This window comes from Leptinotarsa decemlineata, unplaced genomic scaffold (genome assembly GCF_025532065.1).
Source record: "Leptinotarsa decemlineata unplaced genomic scaffold, Ldec_3_MD MMD2_tig00026328_RagTag_RagTag, whole genome shotgun sequence".
NCBI lineage: Eukaryota > Metazoa > Arthropoda > Insecta > Coleoptera > Chrysomelidae > Leptinotarsa > Leptinotarsa decemlineata.
This window is the reverse complement of record NW_027412688.1, coordinates 10,570,976-10,594,254: the sequence shown is the minus strand read 5'-3', so window position 1 is coordinate 10,594,254 and position 23,279 is coordinate 10,570,976. Positions and strand designations below refer to the sequence as shown.

Genomic DNA, 23,279 nt, shown 5'->3' with positions numbered 1-23,279 from the left:
TAACCAACTTCATTTAATAACAAAATTTTCGATTACAAAAAACTGTAGTTATAATAAAAAACTTGAAATATATTTAAAAAAAACAATATAAAATATATTTTCCTACAGCAACATGCACAATTTGGTATATCAGTAGGTAGTATATTGCAAAGGAAAAGTGAATCATTTCATCTCAGTTGGATGGTTCCCAACCATGTGAACATGATTCTCCTGAATATTTGACAACTCTTTTTTAAAGTAGTAGCACAGTTTCACAAATACTGAAAACTCCAATTTTAGGAACTGAATATGTAATCAATTGTCTCTATAATAAAAAAACTCAATATTTTTTTTCAATACTATTCATACAGTATTTGTTTTTGTGTTGACACAGTAAATGCTGGCCAACAACAACCAAAATGAAATGTTTGATCAGCATTCAAACAATATTGGTGTCAATATGACTAGTTTCAAAAATGCACGTTGCTGTGATATTTTACAAATAAACTGAAGTCTAACAAATTTTCTACTATTCAAAAATTGTATGATTATCCTCTACTTGTGAAATGAGCTATAAATTAGTAACTTCAGGAAGAGATTTATGCTCCTGTTCTTCAGATTCTTCATTCTGACGTTTTTCAATTTCAGCCTTGAAATTCTCTATATCTTCTTGACTGAAAAAATTATTCAATATTAGAAAATCAAGTTTCGAAAACCCAGTTTTTTGTTTACCTTATCTGAACAAATAATATTCCGTTTATAACATTTAGCATGTCCAAAACAGATCCCATTGAAGGTGGCTGAATTTGAATGGGTGGCAGTGATGCACCGTTTTTACCAGTATATATTTCATTCATCTTCTTCTGAAGAACCACTGCCTGCTGTGTCAGATGCTTCAAACATTCTGAAGATTCTTTGGTTTTTTCGTGATTTTCCCCAAGCTATAGGTTACAGTAAAAATCAACCCTGGGAACATAAATGAATATTGACAACTTACCTGCTGCTTGTATATGGCGTAGGCTTCTTTTTCGTGGTTCAAGGCGGACCTGAAATTACCCATACAACTCTGCGTCCTCGCTACAAGATGATAGCTAACAGCAACTTTGAGAGATTTGGCTCCATAGTACTTGATATTAAGAGCTAGAGCTTTTTCGAGGAAGCGCAATGACAAGTCGTATTCTCCCACTGCATGAAGAATCAAACTAATATTGCTCTAAAAAATCATAATATATTTTTTCAGCTTTCTACTTCTCCATTAACATACACAGAATTAACACAGGACAAGCAAAGGAATGAGTAAACTGAAAAAGAATTGAAATGTTGAATATACTTACGTCAAGCAAGGCAACTTCTGGATGATTTTCACCACAGACAATAACGGCTAAATATCTTGCTCTATACAGCAATTTCAGGGCAGTGCTTACTTGGCTATTTGCGAAACAGTATAGTGCAAGGTGGGCCTAAAAATGTTGGCAGAATTGAAATTATGTGTTTGATACAATTTACAAATTATCTTGAAAAATTAAATTTATTATAACGATGTAAACCGATTCAGGCTCGCCCTTATAACTTTTTTGTATATTCTGGTATCAATGTGGAATTTTGGTGGTACAAATGGTATCACATTTTAGATCAAAAATAGTTTTTGTAGCTATTCTCAAAACGCAAGTTTGTGAAAAGAGCCCTCAAGTAGGTAAAAGAAATACACAACATATGCAGATCCCACAATCACCACTAACCCAAGGACAAGAGCTCAACAACATACCAGAAGTGTGTAACAAAACTGCTTGGAAAAATTGATAAATATTTTTTGGGAAAAATGAAAATTCACATCATTTTTTGAACAGAGTAGTAGATAAGAATTACAACAGTTTGAAATTCACTCAAAACCATTTCATTCATAATTATCGACCGAGGAAATGCATAACAGCAAATCAAAATCAGACATTTCATCTTGAACAATGATGTAAACATGAAAAAGTAAAAAAAAATCAGAATATATTTATTAGGCAAGTTATATCATGTTATCTATTCATCTGTTTCGCCAAAGGCACCCGTTTTAAGACTTTTGTTCTCTTCAACTTTCATTTTTATCAATATCAAAAATTATTAAAACTAATGAAAGTTGAGAGTTACCGATTTGCGAGTAACTGTTTGATAATTATGAGAATAAATTGATAAAAAATATTTCATACTCACGTATTTGGTAATAGTATAGGGATGATCGATTCCGTGAACTCTTTCAGACATCAAAACCGCTTTCTGTTGGTAGGCCATAGCTTCCCCGTGTTCGCCCATTATGTAATTCAATCTGGCAATCATCCTCAAACATTGCGCGATTTCAGGATGCATTGCTCCATAAACGTTATTGAGTAAATTTAACGCTTCGCTAATCAACTCATAACCATCTTTCAAATAGCCTTGCTGTATCTTGCTCTGACCCGTGGTGTAGAAGTTGTAAGCGTCCGTGGCTCTGGGATTGATGTGTTTGACAAGCGGGAATATATTGAGAATGTCTTCTTCATAGAAGATAGGTTTATTTCTGGATTCGAAGTTATAGTCTCTCAACAGTATTTGTATTCCAGTTTTCAAACAGAACGACCGCAAGAGTGATACTTTTTGCAAGAAGTATGTGTCAATCGTGGATTCTATATCGTTAGATTGTAAATCGTAATCGAAATACGATTTCAATTCTGTTTTCAGTTGGTTCCATAAAGACTTTGGTGTCAAACTTGCCCATTCGTTATTGTCATTGACTGAAAGGGGATTCACCCTTCCTCGTTTTTTATTTCTTTTTTTATTATTTTTACTCTGAAACTGAAAAAAAAAATACCATGTAAAAAGATTCGGATTCCCATTGTGAGAAAAAATGTTGACAGATTTGAAATTATGAGAAGAGGAGAAAAAAAAATGCCGGTATGTTCAAAGTGAGTGAATATATTTGAGACTCTTCACTGCAATTGGCAAGGGTGTTTAGTGGCAAATAAATCCAGCTTCTTAAAAAAGCCTATTACTTCATTTGATAAGTGATATTTCAGGTGAGCTGACAAAATTGAGACTTTGACAAATGCACAGGCATTGGAAACACGTAAATTGGTAGCAGGCACATACTATGTGCTAATATTGACAAAGTTAATATTATTTGTAGGAAAACAGTCCTACAACTACCTCTGGGGGAGGGCAATATTAAATACGCCACTGATCCATCTTTTGTGAAGAGTAAAAACATGTTTCGCTCTAGCAGAGAAAACCCAAAGTAATAAATTTATTCATTTATTTTACTTACAAACTCTACAGACCATGGCCTAGTTACAGAGTAGGAAAGGTAAATATCACAAATAGATTTGTACTACAACAAAATGACAAAAAAAGTTATTAAAAAAATAATCAACAAGAGTTATAAAATTTCATACAACCTATTTCTAAAACTAGTAATAGGCATTGCACATAACATTTAATGGGGATTTTAATGATAATTTGTTCTTGCCAATTCAATATATAATGTGTGAGGTGTTCTGGTTTCATAAACAGGTTATTAAGTATGCATATACTTTTCTAGTACTACTCTGAAGTGAAGATATCTCGGAAATTTGTTTTGAACTCTTTCTATGCTATACCGTTGAGCTTGTGACGAGTTATATTGAGGACACCAGATAATGAAAGCATATTCCAAAATGCTTCTAATAAGAGTGATATACAAATGTTTGATGAAGGTAATATTGTTGAATTTTCTAGAGTTGCGAACTACAAACCCATACATATTTGAGGCCTTGTTTGTTACATTCGGTATATAAGATCTAAATGATAATTCATAATCAAAAGTAACCCCAAGGTCTGTTATTTCTCGAATTCTGTTGAGTTTTATACCGTCCATCTCGTAGCTGTATGTTATACTGACTTTTTTTCAGGAGGTTATAGTATTACACTTTTGAACGTTGAATAACAATTTGTTCTTTTTTGACCATTCAACTCTGTTGAATTATTTGTTCATAATAATGACATTGAAATCATTTGTTTATCGGAGCACTGGATAACTGAAAACTATTATAGAGATGCATATTTTAATAATTTTGAAATGGCAACAATTTATTGCAGACAAAATCATATTCGGGGCAGTATATGTATCCTTGTAAAAAAAGGTATTAAATATAAGGAAATGCTTACATTGAAAAAAAATTCTTCAGAGTGTCAAATCGAAATATACGGAATTTATTGTGAAGTAAATAGCTTAAAGTTATAGTTATCATCATTTATAGACCTCCAAGTGGAGATTTGAATATATTTTTTGCTATCAAAAATTGCTGAGAATAAAACTGAAAATATAATGTTGTGTGGGGACTTCAATATAGATTATCTGGTGAACGATACTAATACCAAATTATTGAAGGATCTATTCAACTCATTTGAATTGAAATTCAATATGTTAGGCTCCACAAGAATATTCACCAACATTAACGGTCACACTACCAGCACTAGTATTGATTATATGGTAACCAATTTCTGTAAAGAAATTTGTAACTGTGTATTGGTACAACCAAACATTGCAGATCATCTATCCGACATATTAACTGTTAAAAAACAAAAGGTACATAACAATGAAAAAAAAAGTTCTTTTAAATCAGTTATAGTAAAAAGACGTGTCAATACTAGCAGCATTAATGAATTGAAAACTAGACTTAGTATTACAATATGGTTTCCAACGTTATATGATATGACTATTCATGATGGATTCTATTTTTCCTTAGAATCCCTATCTTGGTGTTTTGATGTCTCATGTCTCAAAAGAAAAACAAGGGCATTAATAATAACGGGATTTCTGACGATGTTGCCCAGGAAGGAAAATATCTAAGAGATATGTTCCATTTAATTACAACTGATCAAGAAGTTGACCCTAGTAATATAGATGTATACAAATATAGGCTGAAACAACACAAGAATAACGTTAAGCAAAAAAAGATTAGTTACTTTTCCACTAAAATTGACAATGCCAGTAACAAAACTAAAGCAACGTGGAATATAGTGAACAATGACTTGGGAAGAAAAAGAAAGTGTTATGCTGATAATGTTATCACTCTCCATCATAAATCGGTTGTGGGTAAACACCCTTCTGCTGTAGCAGACCTATTTGCCCATCATTTTTCAAATTCTGCTAAAACGGCTATTTCCACACACTTAGGTCAAAATCTAACATTACCTTGTACAACCAGTACAAATGTTAATATTGTACTCTCATTTGAGAATGGACCGATTACTGAAGCTGAAATTCATGCTGCATTGAGATTAATGAAAAATTAAAATTCGAGAAGATCAGATGATATGTCAATACCAGTCGTCAATACCAGTCGAGAAATATTTGACCTTAGTGTATCTCCTCTCATTTATCTTATGAATCAATCCTACATGCTAGGCTACTTTCCAGAAGAGTTCAAGAAAGCCTTAGTCATTCCTCTTTTTAAAAAGGAAATTGAAATGACTTGAATAACTACTGACAAATTTCATTATTTTGTTCTCTTTCGAAATTGTATGAAAAAGTGGTGGCTACTAGAATAGTGAATTATTTAGAGTCAAATAATATGCTATGTAATAATCAACATAGATTAAGGAAAGATCGTTCCATAGAAACCGCTGCCTATGACTATCTCAATAACATATACTCCCAAGTTGATGCCAATAGTTTTGTAATTAGTATTTTTTTTGATTTGTCAATGGCATTTGACACTGTTTCATCAGATTTTCTATATATAAAGTTAGAGAGGCTTGGGTTTCAACATAAAATACTGACTTGGATAAAATCCTATATGAGTGGTCGGCTTTTGACAGTCAAATATAACAATATTGTGTCCCAAGGAATATGATGTGACATTAGGAGTTCCTCAGGGATCAGTACTGGGACCTTTATTTTTTGTGGTATTTGTTAATGATCTCTCAGAACATGTTGCCACATAATTAAGTTTGCAATGACAATCACTGGGTCTACACTGAAAGATGAATTAACAAGAGTCAAAGAGGTTATCGATAGATTTACGTCATGGTGTGAATGCAATCACTTGATATTAAATACCTCCAAATCTGTTTCGATGACATTTTATAACAGAAAAAACAACATTCCAGATGGAGTTGATATTACTGATGGAATAGCGATGTCACATGATGTTAAATTTCTAAGAACCATGTTAGATGAATCTTTAAATTGGGATCTACATATTGATGGGGTTTGCGATTAAGCAAATGAAATTGCTTGTAGATGAAAAAATCTCTCAAGTATATATTTTGCAATGGCGTGTCCGCATATTTCCTCAAATATAATGTCATGGGGATGTGGTAGAGATTTTAACAGAATATTTGTTGCCCAAAAGCGCGTTATAAGACTGATTTTTTGTATGGATTATCGTGATAGCTGCAAACCTATTCTTGTGAGGGAAAATATATTATCAGTTCCATCCATGCATATATATATATATATATATATATATATATATATATATATATATATATATATATATATATATATATATATATATATATATATATATATATATATATATATATATATATATATATATATATATATACAATGTAGGTTTTCACGGATGGTAGAATATGATGTGTTGTTCTTCCGGGTGTTCATCCGTTGGGTACTATTCGATAGTCGACGTTTCGCCATCATCTCAGATGGCATTATCAAGACGAGTTACTGCTTCGCTTCGAGAGGTGTAACGAGAGGTTACACCTCTCGAAGCGAAGCAGTAACTCGTCTTGATAATGCCATCTGAGATGATGGCGAAACGTCGACTATCGAATAGTACCCAACGGATGAACACCCGGAAGAACAACACATCATATTCTACCATCCGTGAACGAGAGGTTACACCTCTCGAAGCGAAGCAGTAACTCGTCTTGATAATGCCATCTGAGATGATGGCGAAACGTCGACTATCGAATAGTACCCAACGGATGAACACCCGGAAGAACAACACATCATATATATATATATATATATATATATATATATATATATATATATATATATATATATTCAAATGTGTGACTTATGTAAGAAATAATCTTATTTATGAAATAATCATTGCCTCCACGCCGTTCCTTCGTGAGGAACGGCGTGGAGGCACTGGACAGATCGGACAGATGCATAGCCATTTTTCTTGACCTTGCCAAAGCCTTTGACACCGTTTCCCACGAAATTCTCTTGCATAAGCTATATAGGTATGGAGTTCGGGGTTTGACACTTGATTTACTTCGAGACTATCTATCAGAGAGAACACAAAGAGTAAAGATAAACGAAGAACTTACTGATTTCTCAACAATTACCGCCGGTGTACCACAGGGTACTATATTAGGACCTATTCTATTCTTGGTATACATAAATAGTATTAGTAAAATTAAAAACTTTCAGGGACATATTATATCCTACGCTGACGATACGGTCATTATCTTCTCAGGGGACTCATGGCAAGGAGTCTACAGAAAAGCGGAAAATCAAACGAAAAAGATGAAAGCATGGCTCGATTATAATCTTCTTAGCCTAAACGTTGGAAAAACAAAATTTATGACAATCACTTTAACAAAAAGCGACCAACCAAATGAAAAGTTTTTGAAGATACATAAAATAAATTGCGCTCAAAATATCTGCCAATGTCCTACGATCGAAAAATCGATTAAACTTAAATATTTAGGAGTCATAATTGACCAGCATTTACGATAGGATGAACATACGCAGTATATGATCAAGAGATTAAGGCAACTTATTAACAAATTTTACTCCCTGAGAGATATCCTAACCCGTAAGAACATGCTTACCTTATATTATGCACTGGCAGAGTCTGTTCTTAAGTATTGCATTACAGCATGGGGAGGAACGTTTGAAAAAAAATTAGGAGGTTTACAAATAATGCAAAACACATTACTGAAAATTATTTGTAAGAAGGACCGTTTATTTTCCACAAAAAAGCTGTATGAAGAAATCAACTTATTCAACATCAGAAGTCTCTACTCTTACTCTTGTTTAATATGGATATTTCATAACAAAGTAAATTACCAAAGTTCAACTATTGAAAAAGAGACCAGATCTGTTATAAAAAGGTCTATCCATCTACCTTTATTCAAAAAAAGTCATTCACAGAAATCTGTATATTACTTTGGCCCAAAACTTTTCAATTTACTACCACCCGAGTCCAGGAATATTATAGACATAAAGAAATACAAAATTGCTATAAAATCATTTCTACGCTACAATCAACTTATTATTGAAAAATTATATTGAACACATATACTTGAAAGCTCCATTCTCCAGAAATATCAAATGTATATAAAATGTCTGACAGAATAAAAATCTCCTTTTAAAAAAAGGGATACCTATCACAACACAAGCGCATTTGCGCTTAGGTGAAAGGTCCCAATATATGAAAGGGGATAAGAAATTTTTATATATTATTATTAATTTTGTATTATTATTAATTTGTAATTATTATTTGTAATCTGTATACGTTGTGAATAAATCTTTTGAAACGAATGCTTCTACTCATAATTATCATACACGTCATGGTGGTATGTTGAGGATACCCTCACACAAATCAAATCAATTTAAAAATTCTCCAATATACAATGCTATCTCACTTTACAATAAATTACCTGATTCCATCAAGGAGTCAAAATCATATAAAATCTTTAAGAATAATTCGAAACTATTCTTAATAAAAAAATGTTTTTATAGTTTGAAAGACTATTTGGAGTGATAATTCTTGGGAATAATTCCCAATGTAATATATGTATTTGTTTTCAAGTTGTAACATTTATATATTAGGTGGCGTGTTTTATTTTTTTATATTTATATTTCATCTTTATTCTTTAATTTGTTATTCAAGTAAGATTAACTATTATTTTTATTCTTAATATGTATATATATTACAATTATTGACTTACCATATGTACATTATGTACCGAAAATGGTTAATAAAATTATCATTATATCATTATTATTATCAAAGTCGGTGTATATAATGTCCACTTGAGCACGACTATCGCAAGTTTTCAGCTATAAATTGGGTAACATTGATTACCAACAGTGGATCTTTTTTTCATGAAGCCATGTTGGAACTGTGATATTTCAGGATAAACTCATCTATAGAGATGCTTGACAATGACAGTCTCGAAGCCATATGCGAGTAAGATCATGAATGATATACAACTATGAAACCATCTACGTGCTGTGATCTGACGCACATTAAATATCGCTTGACTTAGTTGTTACACACATTATCGATATGAGGCTCCCAAGTTATCTATGTACATTTCTAGGCGTTAACCTATATCAGATAGTTGTATTTTAGCAAGTATTAAGGTTAATGGATGATCAAGGTGCAATATTCCCACCTTAATGATCACAGCAACCTAACTATAAATCAGCCATATACATTGGAGATGAAACGAATAGCAATTCAGCCGGATACCGGATATTTGGTCACAATTGCAGTTGGATAACCGGATATTCGGTAGCCGAATAATTGGCGGAACGTTGCCATTTGGTACAGCGCAATATTGTGTTGATTGCAGTGCATCTATCTTTCAGCACCTTGACGCAGTATGTACAGCGAAGGACTTTTTTCTGAAGCTGGCTTTATTTACGAAGACATGCCAAACCGTTTGCTATCTACCTCTTAATGCAGAAAAATTAATTTTCATTCACCATAATTTGTCCTTAGTGCAGTATGATTACTAATTTATTTTCTAAGCTTTAGAAATATGATGTGATTACTTATTGTATTTCTTGTATTACCTAAAAATATTTTTTAAATCCGGTATTCAGCCGGATAGGAGCTAGTAATCTGGTATTCGGCCTGATGGTATTCAGGCCAGCGGATAGTTACCGGATAAGTGTTGCTGGCCCTGATGCAGATTCTGCTGTTTAATGTTGATAATATACAAACAATAGAAATAAGGATCAGGAGATATTATGGAAAAATGCAAATAAATAGATAAATGAAACCCATCTGTTATTCAATTATTTATGAAATAATTTTTTGCATTATTATCATTCTCTTTATTTTTCATTTCTATTTTCTGTATATGATTGACATTTAAACCATTTGTTAGTCCATTCTAGGTTAAAATAAATAATTTGTTTTCTCTATAAATTAGTGTTCTTATATTTTTGAATTTATTTCTATCAATCTATCTAACTTTCCTTCTCATAAATTTAAAATCTGTAAACACTTTTAGGACGACGGAAGTCCGAACCTGTAGCATTTACCAAAAAGCATCGTCAACCACATTCAAAAAAATGTTCACCACATTCAAAACTACTCTAAATTAATTTCACAATACCTCGTCTTGCCCCTGTAAAGGATTTGTAATGGTTCCAGAAAATAAGAAGCAGTTCAAAAAGTGGGCAATTGCCACTGATAAATTCATCATTTCGCAACCCTACAAAAAATAAGTTATGAAATAAGTTATAATTGTTAATCTAGGTGGTAGGTACCTACCTGCAAATAAATGGTGAAAATATGTTTGGCTGAACGCAACAATAACTCTGAAACTGCAATACTATAAAGGTATTCCAATTGTTTAACTTTAGCCAACAAGTTTGTTACTTTTCCCAGATATCTAATATTGATGCCTCTGCTATGCATGGCTTCTGAGAGAGTGAGGCCATCCATTGGGGCCGAAGAATGATCTAAACAGTCCCGAATCTGAAATTTGAAAAAAAATCAATCCTAGAATTTTATAAAATTTCAAGTATGTGCTCTCTTACAAATGTTGGAATTTGTACTGTCAACAAAAATTCCGCTGCATCTTTAACGAGCTGTCTTTGTTTTGAAATTGGAGGATCGGAAGTTTCACAATGTTTAATACCGGGCGAATAAATGTCAGGATTGAATCTGATATCAAATTCTGTATCTTTCAAAGATCCGACAGCCATCGAAGCAGTTTTGACTATATTTTTCGTACTCTCTTCTACTATAAAAAGTGTATATAAGAAAACCAAAATGATATGCTGAAGAACCATATAACTCACGTTCCAATTTGCTTCCATCAGTAATACTCTCAACGATTTTCTTAGCTTCAGCCTCTTCGAGCTGACGTTTTTCAGCTTCATCTTCTTTCTCGGTCTCTTTGTCCTTACCATTTTCAACCTTTTTGCCATTTTCTTCCTCCTTATTTTCCTCAACGGCTATTTTATTGTCGATTGCCTTACTTTTTTCCTCTGTCTTTCGTAAATTCAACTGTTGCAAGTGATAAGCTGCATATTTGATGAACATCATGTAACGAGAATCGACAAAACTATCTATCAGTTCTTGCCTGAGGCAGCAGAGCTTGTGTTTGTGATCAATTGGAAATCCTAAGAACCTTACTTCCGTGCTCAATTCCTCTCCTTCCACTGAAAAAACAAGTTTATAGAATATGAAACATTATTTTTTCGAAAAAACATTCCTTCTGTTATTTTTTTATAAAATCAACGTTTCACAAACGTTTGAGCTGGTGTTCTCAAGATATGTTAGATTTTCAGTGAGTTATGTGAACAGAAAGGATATTGTCCCAAAAAATATTTTTCATATATAAATAGCTCACCAAATCCAAATTCTTCAACTTACATTTCAAAAAATTTACATCCGGAGGAAATGTTCTAAGTAAATCCAAAATATAGTAACGGCCGTCATTTCCTATTATGCCCTTGCATTCTACACTCGAACATAACTCTACAGACTCCCCTTTGTCATTAATGACGTGATGTGGTAAAATTTTCAATTGCTGCCCAGCCCTATTCAACTAAAATGATAGTGTTAATCAAATTGAATCCTTTTATTCCAAAACTTACCAAATCCAGATATTTAGGGTGAGATAATACTGTTTTTCCAAAATCCACTGATCCATAAACAACTGACTGTTCTTGTTCTCTTTCCAAAATACCAGGAATAATAGACTGAGCTGTAACTCTATATCCTCTATAATCTATAACAACTGTACCAAGAGTGTATAGTCCTGGCAAATCTACTGCGCTGTATACCCTTACACCTTGTAAATCATTTCTCTGAAAAAAACAAACAAAATGCATAATTTTGCTGTAACCTGTGGGTTACAGCAAAATTATGGTTTATTGATACGAGTTACGAATGTAGTTGTCAAAGGTAAAATATATCAACTACAGTATAGCATCGAAAATCTGAACGCCTCCTGAGTACATATTTAGACAACTAGCGCGAAAACAACATTTTTATAATTGGTTGTACCCTACATACATATTTCTTCAAAAGACCAATTACAGGAATGTAGATAATATATAAATACAAAAAACTAGTGTTCATAATTTCTGTACTGTATTTTCAATACTATATGCTTAATTATGAGTCTAAGCGGCATTTCTAGGTTGTGTTTGAAAATTCGAACAAATCGGCAATCCGAACTGCCTTGGTTCATTTTCAATACTCTTCTGTACCAAAATTAAAATTATGGCTCGATAGATGAATAGATAGGTTAAATTGGACTAAAGTTTTCTACTTTGGAGAAGTAGAATAATTTCTTTTCAATGGTTCTTTTTGAAATATTCGCCAAAAACTAGAATTGTCAAATTTCGTTTTTTGGCTCAACAGCCTTTATTTCGAATGATATAAAAAAGGCAGAGAAAGTTTCAGTACTGTTTCATATTTTTTTATAATCTGATATAAACCAATTTGCAATACAACTTTTTGTTCATTAGATTTCATCAACAAACAAATGAATTTTACTGCGACAAGTTCTAAGTTGAGTTTTAAGTTGACTTATCGATTTGGATTTAGTGTAATGTTGAATTTAATAAATACTAAGCTCTGTTATGTGATCAGTTTTTAAATTTTAGTAATTTTATTTTATATTTTCAATATTTTATAACTTTCATAATTTATGTTTCAACTTTTATTTTGGAATTCTTTATTATTATATTCACATACATTTATGTTTGTGTCTATATATATTGTTTAAGGTATGTTGTATATTTTATACATATTTTTGATTTCTAAATTGTATTATTATACTATTAACATAGGTTTTATAATTTATTTTTAATTCATATATTTTTTTACTTTGTCAATCAGATAATTCTCAAAGTATAATTCATCATCACTTTGGGAGAATTATTTGACTTAATTTAAGTTTCAAGTCTTTCATTCATCATTTTATTTTCACAATCAAGTATTCCAGATTGTTATATTTCATGAGTGTAATAAATTATACTCTATTTTGAATATCAATTCAAAATAATTAAAGGAATAAATATTCTCAAACAACTTTGGTCGTGTTCTGTGAAGGCCTTATTAGTAACAAATTGTGAGAACTAGCATACATTTATAGTTTTTTATTAGTTTATTTTTACATAATGTTACAAAAGTGTATGCAACTTGGTCGATGAATATTTTGTTTGGTGCTATATTTATTTAGTAATAAAAAAAACCTTTCCAAACTCACCGGTGCTACAAATGCAGCAGCATCTCCTCCAAGCTCTTTATAATGATCGCGAACATCAAATCCTAACGAGAAGAAAATATTATTCCAAATGAACATCTGCATTTTCGCTTCTTCCCCAGGGTTAATGGCCATTACATTGCCATCAATTACGGCCATGGCGCCTCTGGTAGCCGCAGCAACAAAATCACTATGTACTTTAAAAATGGCACGTTCACGTAAAAGTCTTTCAGGTAACGTTTTCCTTGGTAGTTCTCTAGTGGTTTGCAGTTCTTCATTCCAATCCCTCGTTTGTCCTGGAATATGTTCTTCATACCCTAGTTTCGATGAGAATGCTGAAAAATATATGTAGAAAACATTCCTGAATCAAACTTATTTTGAGGCTTACTGTCTTCAGCTCGAATGGCGTCTAGAGTATGCTCCATAGTGGGAGCCGTCCACGCGTATAACTGGTATGGAGTTGCAACTCTTTCAAATGGATGACGTTGACTTCTTTTCTTTTGTAACATAGCAAAGTTACGTTTGAACTGAGGTGAAATTTGGTTTAAGAGTTCTATCAATGAATGGCATAAGTGACTAGGTGATGCTGGCTTCGGGTTGAAATCTTCAGCCCCCGACCTTCGATGAAGTAGAGTGTGAGAACGGATTTCAAAAAAAGTACCAAATACTTACTGATTGATATAAAAACCGCGAGAACATGCCGATATGTGATAGTGCTTGTCCTCTAATGTTACGACATATAAATACATCAGGTCTCCATGAATTTTGCGGTGACCAGGAGGTGGGTTCCATGCAGATGTGGTTAAAACTTTCACACACTGAGGTGTCTTTTGATCTTTGAATTGTGGCTGTAAAGCTGTCAGCGGCCTTTCTTTGCTGTCTGGCATAACATAATCCGGTGGCGTACAGTCCACACTCTCAGGTCTCATCTTCTTCTTTTCTAAGATAAAAATTTGTTATTAATGAAAATAAACATGAAGCCACACCTACACCTACCTAAAATGTCACCCTGAGTAACAGCATTCAAGAAACTCAAAGAATTACACTCAACTCCATTGTAGGCATCAGCTGGGTCCAATGATTTAAGTAAGTCTCTTATATGCCTAACATGTATACGCGCTTCGCGCATCGTGTAGGGTTCTTCCACTACTTTGATCACCGAACCTTCTTTCAATCCTTCTATATTCTTGAGTTCCGCAAAATTGTCCAAACTGTTTCCGTCAAGCTGGAGGGAAAAACAAGTTCTATGACAAGTGTCTTCACGATCCATTAGCAATTGGTGGATTTCCTGCACTAACTCCATACTTGATACCTACAATTATTTTGTTTTACTTGGTTTCACAAAAAAATTAAATTGCAGTATATTTACTTGAATATCAAATGCTTCAGCACCGGGGCTCATAATTTTAACAGAAAATCCAACATCTTGTATGAAAACTACTTCATCTTTGCCTTTACCTTCTTCGCAATCATCCTTTTCTTTTTCCTCTTCATCTTTAGCAGGTTTTTCTGTGATACAAATTTAAATACAACAAGTTGAAAATCGAATTTTCAATTTCATTTTTTTTTATTTTCCTAATGTATAGGAATCGTCAGTTTGGTAGTTTTAGGTACAACAGTCATATTTGGATTATTTCATACCTTTCTGACAGAAAACAATTTGTAAGAACGTCATCTAACTCGGACGTGGGAGAGATAAACTGTGGAGTACCTCAAGGCTCTGTGTTAGGTCCTATACTGTTTCTGTTATACATTAATGATTTGACCAACGTATCGATTACAGGAAGCTTTACCTTATTTGCTGACGACATCACATTAGTGTGGCATGACAAGGACAAAAACAGACTGCATAACAAAATGTGCCAAAACATAAAAAAAGTGAAGAATTGGTTTGACTCAAATTGAATCGTCTATCATTGAATACTAGCAAAACAAATATATTAGCATTCAAGTGTAATATACCTAATATCCCCCTAGACAATAACACAATAAAAAATAATTCCACTTTGAAATTTTTGGGAATTTACTTAGATGAAAATTTAAAATTCTCTCAGCATATTGCACACATCAACAAAAAATTGGCATGAGGATGTTTCGCACTGAGAAACATCTCAAAGGAACTGGGGTTTGCTGCAGCGAAAGTAGTGTATTATGCCTTAATAGACTCTCATCTAAGGTATGGTATACCCTTTTGGGGTGTTTGCAGCAAACAACTTATGCAGTCGGTTTTTGTCTTGCAGAAAAGGGCTATCAGGTACTTATGTAAAGCGAAATGGTGGGATTCATGTAAACCCTTTTTTCGAGAACATAGAATCCTTACAGTTATTTCAATATTTATATTGGAAATCGTGTCAATTATACATAAAAATAGGAAGAACTATGAATCTACAGCTACAGCCACATACCACACAAGGCGGTCAAATGAACTGAGTTTACCAATTCCAAAAACATGTTTGGTTCAAAACTCGTTGATATATAATGGAATCAGGATATACAATAAACTTCCCAATGAAATCAAAGAGACTCCTTTCATCATATTTAGAAAGAAATGTACAAAACTATTAAGTGATAAAGCCTATTATGACCTACAAGAATATTTTAACGATGCCCTGTAATTTAGAATGTGATGAAACTGCGATTGAACTGTGTGCGAAACATATATTTTTATTTGTTGTCCTAGTTCTTGTCAAGTAACCTCTGCATATGTATGTATATATAGTTTATATTTTATTTTAATCATTTATATTTTATACACTTATACTTCATGTTTATATTGATATTTATTTATGACATTGTGTTTGTAACAAGAATTTATTCTTCAACAATAAACATATTATCAATCAATCAATCAGTGGTATGTAGTATGAAAAAAGAAACATCAATATAAAAACTGAATCTCATGATGAAAAAGCTTAACATTATAAAATAATACAATATATACAATCTAAAAACTAAATCACACAATAAAAAAAGGCAGCAGCTAGAAGATTAAAAAATAACTTCAGGTAAAAAATATCTGTAAACACTATCAAAGAACACCATAAAAGTCCATGAAGTTATAAAAACAGTTTTCAATTAAAAATGCTTCCAATGTTTTTTAAAAGATCTTATTTCAATTGGTGAATTATTAAACATTTTTGGTTCGATATGATCAGGTGCAGCTGAAGAAATTTCAATTTTTTGTTATTTTTGTATGGATATGATTTATATGGGTTCAATTCTATATATTCACAGAAAATTAACTTTTATTGTTGAAAACATAATGGTATGAGAGCGAAACTTGCAACTAACATTAGTGTGCTAAGATTAAAAGAAAGTTTTCCCGTTTGAAAAAATAAATCTGAAAAAATGTTTATAGTCCAGTCATTATAGTAAGTTCACCTCGGAATTCGAGATACCCAGCTGTAAGTCTGTAAATACTTGTATATTGACACCCTAAAAGTTATCTCAAAACCTACATATGGTAGGGTGTAAGCAACTATTAAATTTCAAGGTCAAAGGTCACAAAAATCGGATTTTTGCGCTTTTTTTGGAAATATTTCATTTCCTATGGGTTTTTTGCTATTTGTATTTATTATCAATATTGTAGAATACAAAATTCTCTACAAATTTTGTTTAAAAAAAATTTTTATACGGTGAACCGTTTTCGAGATAGAGGGCGGAGAGCACGCGGTCACAGCATCACTTCAGGTCAACCGGTGCCTCCAGTCGAAAACGCGCCATATATAGTTGATGAACTATCGATAAATCAATGATTATAAATATTTGTCAATTTTTATTAACTATTATATTATATTTTATCATTTTTTTCCTAACTTATCCACTTTTTATTCAGTATTAATTTATTTAACAACACTTACCTGCCCATGTAATTGCAGAATTGTTAATGAAAATATAGGAATTATATTTGAATTTTAACCTAATTAATATTTATAACTTCTTACATGATGAAAAAAAAAACAAATAAATTATGAATTAATCTTTTTATTAAAAAATATCATTGAATACATTTATTTTTATTGAAAGTAAAGAAATGGAATAAAGGGTACAAAAACTACAATTTATAATTTTAATCATCTTCTTCCTCTTCATCGTCGTCTTCTGGCTGCTGGTAAATTTCAAACTGGTCTTCATTATCGTCTTCAACGACATTTGTCTCAAGTTCTTCCATGATTTCGGGGTCAAAGGTTCCATCTTCGTTAATGTCGCTCTGATATGGTAGAGCATTGAGACAAGCTTGCCCATTACATTGGCCGCAAGCTAAAGAGCACTGCAAGCCCGCTTTCCTGCATCCGCATCGCAAACCACAACCACTCTTGCAGTTGCAGAAAATTGTATTTAGCAAATCTTCTGGAGCAGGTGGTGAAATTGTCATGATAGGCTCAAGAAAATCGTTTCGCATTGCCCAACCCCATACCTGGGGTTCCAAATCATGTCCTAACCAAGTTTGAACTTGATAATATACACGGTTGAAATGTTGATGAGCAGCTGCACTTGTTGGTGGAATATTTGAAAGCTGCACAGGTTTATTAAGTTTTGTAGACTTGACGTAATGCATATAACGAAGATGATCGAGACTTTTCACAGATTTCGGAGCATTATAGACTGCCAATAAGGTTTGAGTTCCACTCTCTAATAATCTCTGGGCCGAACAATTTTCTTCCTCAAATGCTGCAGCTAGTTCATCCAAATTTGTCGGTTTCTCAAAAACTTTTAAAAATGATTTTTTTCCCTTTTTAAAAAGCGCAGAAGTTGTGTCACAGCCACTTAATGCGTGCAGAAATAAAATATGTTTTTTAGAATGAGGATAATTATCAAAACTTTTAGTCGAGTATATCTCCGTTTTTACATTACCTTTCCCAACTTTTTTAAAGAAAATTTCTTGTTCGTAAGACAGTGTACACCCAATTAAAATGACAAGTAAATCAAAATCTTGTCCTATTATAACTGCAGTTTTTTTAGACTTTGACTCTTCAATTGCAGTTTCAACAATAAGAACATCCGCATCATCTCTGGCTTGTTTAGTAGTAATATTTGCAGCTTGTAATTTTTCAATTAACATATTAATGAACTTATCTTTGTTATTTCGATTTGATAAGAATTTTTCTTGAGTAACTGGTACAACCATTGTTTCATCGAAACAAACTTCATACGTTTTTGAAAGTGCAGCAGGTCTTCTCTGCTGCTCCATAGCTTTTACGTTCTTACTGTAGTCTGAATATCCGTCAAATACAACAATTATTTTAGAACTGTAATGCCTTTGTAAATATTTCACGTATTTATCAAAAATAATAGAAAAAGTATCTTCTCTGTTTCATACAACATGATGAAGAAGAAATCCGCCATCAATAATGCACGTCACATTATTTTCATTGAGAACAAAATCAATTGGGCTCATGTGTCATACAATGACGATTTTGTTGTTTTTCTCATGCCATCATTATCAAATAGAGCTGTTGGATACGGACTCAATTCATATTGAAGATATTCTTCAAGATTACTTTCAAATTGTTTGCTGACAGTAATTCTTTGGAACTTTACAATCATTTATTTTTACAGATTTGTTAACACTGGAAAGCGGCATTACTTTTTCGGAGCGTTTAAACTTTATTAGATATAGATTTAATGCATGAAGAAAATGATAAAATATAATATAATAGTTAATAAAAATTGACAAATATTTATAATCATTGATTTATCGATAGTTCATCAACTATATATGGCGCGTTTTCGACCGGAGGCACCGGTTGACCTGAAGTGATGCTGTGACCGCGCGCTCTCCGCCCTCTATCTCGAAAACGGTTCACCGTATAAAAATTTTTTTAAAACAAAATTTGTAGAGAATTTTGTATTCTACAATATTGATAATAAATACAAATAGCAAAAAACCCATAGGAAATGAGATATTTCCAAAAAAGCGCAAAAAACCGATTTTTGTGACCTTTGACCTTGAAATTTAATAGTTGCTTACACCCTACCATATGTAGGTTTTGAGACAACTTTTAGGGTGTCAATATACAAGTATTTACAGACTTACAGCTGGGTATCTCGAATTCCGAAATTCTTACCTAATTTAAGCTTAAATGACTGGATTATTATATAATTAAGAATAAAGTATGTGAATCAACAGAGGTTTGACTATTTTTTAAAAATATATCACAAGGTACTTTATTCATTTCTATATAACTGATATTTAAAAGCTGGATTATTATTTATAATCTTAGTGTTCAAAAAGGAATAATTCAAAAATTGATTCTTACCATGTGTCTCAGTATTTCCATTTTGTAGAGGGGCCTTCTCTTTCACATTATTGTGATCTAGAAAATATAAATATTGAAGAAGTAAAGTAAGAGTGGTAAAGGGAATACTGAAAATGGGTTCTGCCTTGTCAGGTTTGAATTCATAACTTTACAATAAAAACTAATTTTTTTTTGTTCTAAACAAGGTCTTGCGATGATTCTGAAGTGAAAAAAAGCAACTAATGATAGTACTGAGCCTTGATGAGACACCAAAATGATATCAGAACAACAAATTTTCAACAGCTGCCTTTGTTTTATCAATACAAAAAAGTACAATGTGTCATCCATGGGGTCTTCATTAAGCGAAGAAAAAAATTAAGTTCGAGTTCAAGAAAAGTTCATCTAGTTTTTCTAGAAAAAGTGATTTTTTTTTCAATAAATGTATTTTTTAATACTAATGTGTATTACTTTTAAACAAAAATTACTTTTTCAAAAAGAGATATTTCATGGAGTTACCTTGTTCGGGGTGAAAAACAATTTTTACGACGCATGTGATCAAATTAGGATTTTGCAGAAAAACACACATTTAAATAATATATGTCAGGAATAAAACAGTCAAAATCAAGAAGTTTTGTGTGCAACAGTGACGAAATTTACAAAAAAATGGACAGAAAATCAAAATCAACTTATGCAACTGATATTTTGCATATACGCTAATGACTGCATTACCCCTTTTAGATTCCTATTCCCCCTATCACTGATTTTCCATGTGTCTTTTTTTAATCAGTGGATTCTGCTTTCCTTTCTCAGAAATTTTGAATTTTCTATAATTTTAGGTTCATTTTAGCGCCCTTCATTATCTAGTTCTTTTTTGTTTGAATTGAATATTTGAGTGGTTACCTCAGGCACACATTGTAAAAGAAAAAATATTTGTTTGAAACATTTTTCAAGTATGAGGTTATTCTAAATTTTTGTTTGAAAGTAATTGACAATGTTTCATTAAATTAATAGAATGAATAGCTGAAATATCAATTATATATAAGCAATAAAACGTGAAATTAAAATACAATAAAATAAATAAAATAAAATAATCAAGATAAAATATGAAAATGACCCCAGAGTAAAAATAAATAAGAATAAAAAAATAAAAATAAGCAAAACATTAAAAAAAGATTTCAAACCAAGTTACTTCAAGATGTTTCAATTGTTAGTATCCACAATCGTCTTCATCACCCAAAGACGATTGTAGATCATAACAATCAAAACATCGTCAAGAAACTTGGTTTGAAATCTTTTAATTTTTTTATTTCATTTTTAATTTTCTAGTCTCATATTTTTAATTTTTGAATTTTTTGCTTATTTTTATTTCTTGTTTATTTTATTTACTTTTACTCTGTGGTCTGTGGTGCCTAAAATTCATCATAGTAACTTTTCCTGCAACTGTCAAGATAACAGAGATTTCGAATTTTCTCAGAGGTTTGGGATACCCCGTAGATCTCTCAGTGACTAATTTATCAACGCACAATAGCTTCTAAAAATAACACCATTATATTCTGTTCTGTTTTTCCGTTAATCAACTGTCGCCCCCATACGAACAACTACTCTCAGAAGTTAAGAAACTTGTGCGAGCTAAGGACTAACGAGGTCTTACCTTTTAACGTGTGATTCCTAACACGTGTGATTCCTATTGCTCATATATAATGGATATTTCAGCTACTCATTATAATTTTACTTGTTCTGTCATACATTTCGAATCATTTCAAACAATGGAAGTCTGAACTAGTAAATTTATTCTAAATATATTCACAATTTTTTGCTCACTTGAGCAATCAAATTATTTTCTTTTTCACCATGTAAGCCTGAGATAGTAACCCAAATATTTGATTCAAAGGAGAAGCAACATGACCCTAAACTCATTGTTAATTTCAAGAATAAGGTAGAGTAAACTCTCAGAAAACAAACTGATTTAGTGTGCAGCCCAATTCACATTGTTTTCAACTATAATAATAATAATAATATCGTCTTGTTTCATAAATAAAAAAAAACAATATAAGTTTTATCATCATGGAAAATGATCTTCCACTTATCCCTGAAAAGAAAAAACAAAAACAAAACAATAACAAAAAACTGTTATTGTTATAACATTGTAATATGAATATGAACAAACACCTTACCGAAAGAGTGTAGTTTACCTATTCTTTACAAGAAATCGAGAAATTTAATTGTTTGAGGGAGTTGGATACAGAATCATACTTTTGACAAATTTGGTAGCTGAAAAACCACCTGAACATTTCTGTTTACTCACCATTAAAAGTAAGATAAATAGAAGTAAATTAGTGAAAATTACAGTTTACAAGAGTATTTTCGCAAATATTGTTAGTTATAAGTATTTTATTTATATTATCTTTTTAATTATAACTGTCTTAATTAATACATTTCATAGTTGTTCTTTCTAATACTTTATTTCATCTTCACATTTATATTTTCTAGATTCTAGAAAATATAAATGTAGAGATAAAATCTATGTTCTAGAATCTATAACATTATCAATAAGATTCAAATCATCTGATTCTGATAAGTTTTGTGAATATTCATTCTAGTTTCTAGTTAAGTAAAATAACTTAATTTTAACAACTTCTTTGTGAATTCCTGTGTTTAGGAAAATGTGAGTTTTTGATAACTTCAGAGTAAACTAATTTAAACAATGTTCATTTTGTATTTTTACATGACCATGGTTAAATATTCTAAAAAAAAATCAGGGATGGATTCTTAATATTTACCCAAGTAATAACTTTCCTATGAACGTATTCTTGAAACAGATATTTCATTATATACACAAATTCTTGCAACTGTTGTCTGGTATTATACTAAATTAAAGGATTTTCTTAACACTCTGTTCAGTTTATATAAATGATCAAAAACATCGTGTTCCCAGTTGTCCGCTCCCTGTAAATTATGGTCAATTTTTTTAAGAAGGCGAAGTCCATAATTTCCGTCAATACCTGTCGAAGGTATACCTAATGTATTTCATAAACAACACATTCCTCAAATACATTAAATGCAGAAATCACCGAGTGTGAAATTAATTATATGTTCTATGAATATTTGTACATTTTCGAAATTTTCCGGGCCATAATGGACGCATGTTTGTTTAATTAAAAATCGCTGTTACGACGGAGTTACGTAATGAAAAATATATCGGTTGTGAAGAACAAATTGAGGCTTCTGCACCTACCTGCTGTAATGCTTGGTTCTTTATTGGTTTCATTCACCCTTTCACTGTCCGATCCCAAATTATTTGATTTTGATTCATTTTCTGTCGCAGTTACTGATGCGCCAAGAGCCATGACTGAATGATAAACGTTAGATGAACCACTTTTCCACCACAAAAATCAATCAATAGGCAAGTTCTGATGATCACTATGAAAAAAAATTAAAGACACTTATCTTCAACAAAATTTCGACATTCCCCAAGACACGTGCTTCTAAATTAACCCCCTCTAACAACTGATAACATTACATTTCATCATCGAAGTAGAGCGGTCCGCGGAATGTCAAAATTCAAAATAATGAGTTTTAGTGATAGCGTCTGGAGACAGCTACCTATTTCTT

At 31.9% G+C, this 23,279-nt stretch overlaps 1 protein-coding gene across 2 annotated transcripts; it reads right to left on the bottom strand.

Annotated features, from left to right (window-relative positions):
• clu (clustered mitochondria protein homolog) lies at positions 1-23,205 on the bottom strand. Of its 2 annotated transcripts, none has more exons than XM_074182368.1 (18): positions 22,903-23,205; positions 19,689-19,745; positions 14,798-14,937; positions 14,425-14,740; positions 14,101-14,368; positions 13,817-14,046; positions 13,432-13,763; positions 11,810-12,022; positions 11,586-11,760; positions 11,009-11,371; positions 10,745-10,950; positions 10,476-10,682; positions 10,318-10,416; positions 2,179-2,796; positions 1,314-1,439; positions 977-1,192; positions 712-920; positions 1-653 (listed from the first exon to the last, which is right to left on the bottom strand). In XM_074182368.1, the coding sequence occupies exons 1-18, from the start codon at positions 23,012-23,014 to the stop codon at positions 551-553; spliced, it is 3,990 nt and encodes a 1,329-aa protein (XP_074038469.1). In that variant the 5' UTR covers positions 23,015-23,205; the 3' UTR covers positions 1-550. The 2 variants fall into 2 exon arrangements, with proteins under 2 accessions (XP_074038469.1, XP_074038470.1); XM_074182369.1 differs by having other exon boundaries at positions 10,745-10,947; positions 22,903-23,204.
• Positions 23,206-23,279: the final 74 nt, after the last annotated feature.

Coding starts and splice junctions, on each gene's coding strand:
- clu (XM_074182368.1), bottom strand. CDS start 23,014: ATGGCTCTTGGCGCATCAGTAACTGCGACAGAAAATGAATCAAAATCA. Junction 10,683..10,744: donor CAGTACAAATTCCAACATTT/GTAAGAGAGCAC, acceptor TTCAAATTTCAG/ATTCGGGACTGTTTAGATCA. Junction 2,797..10,317: donor CTTTACAGGGGCAAGACGAG/GTATTGTGAAAT, acceptor TTTTTTTTTCAG/TTTCAGAGTAAAAATAATAA.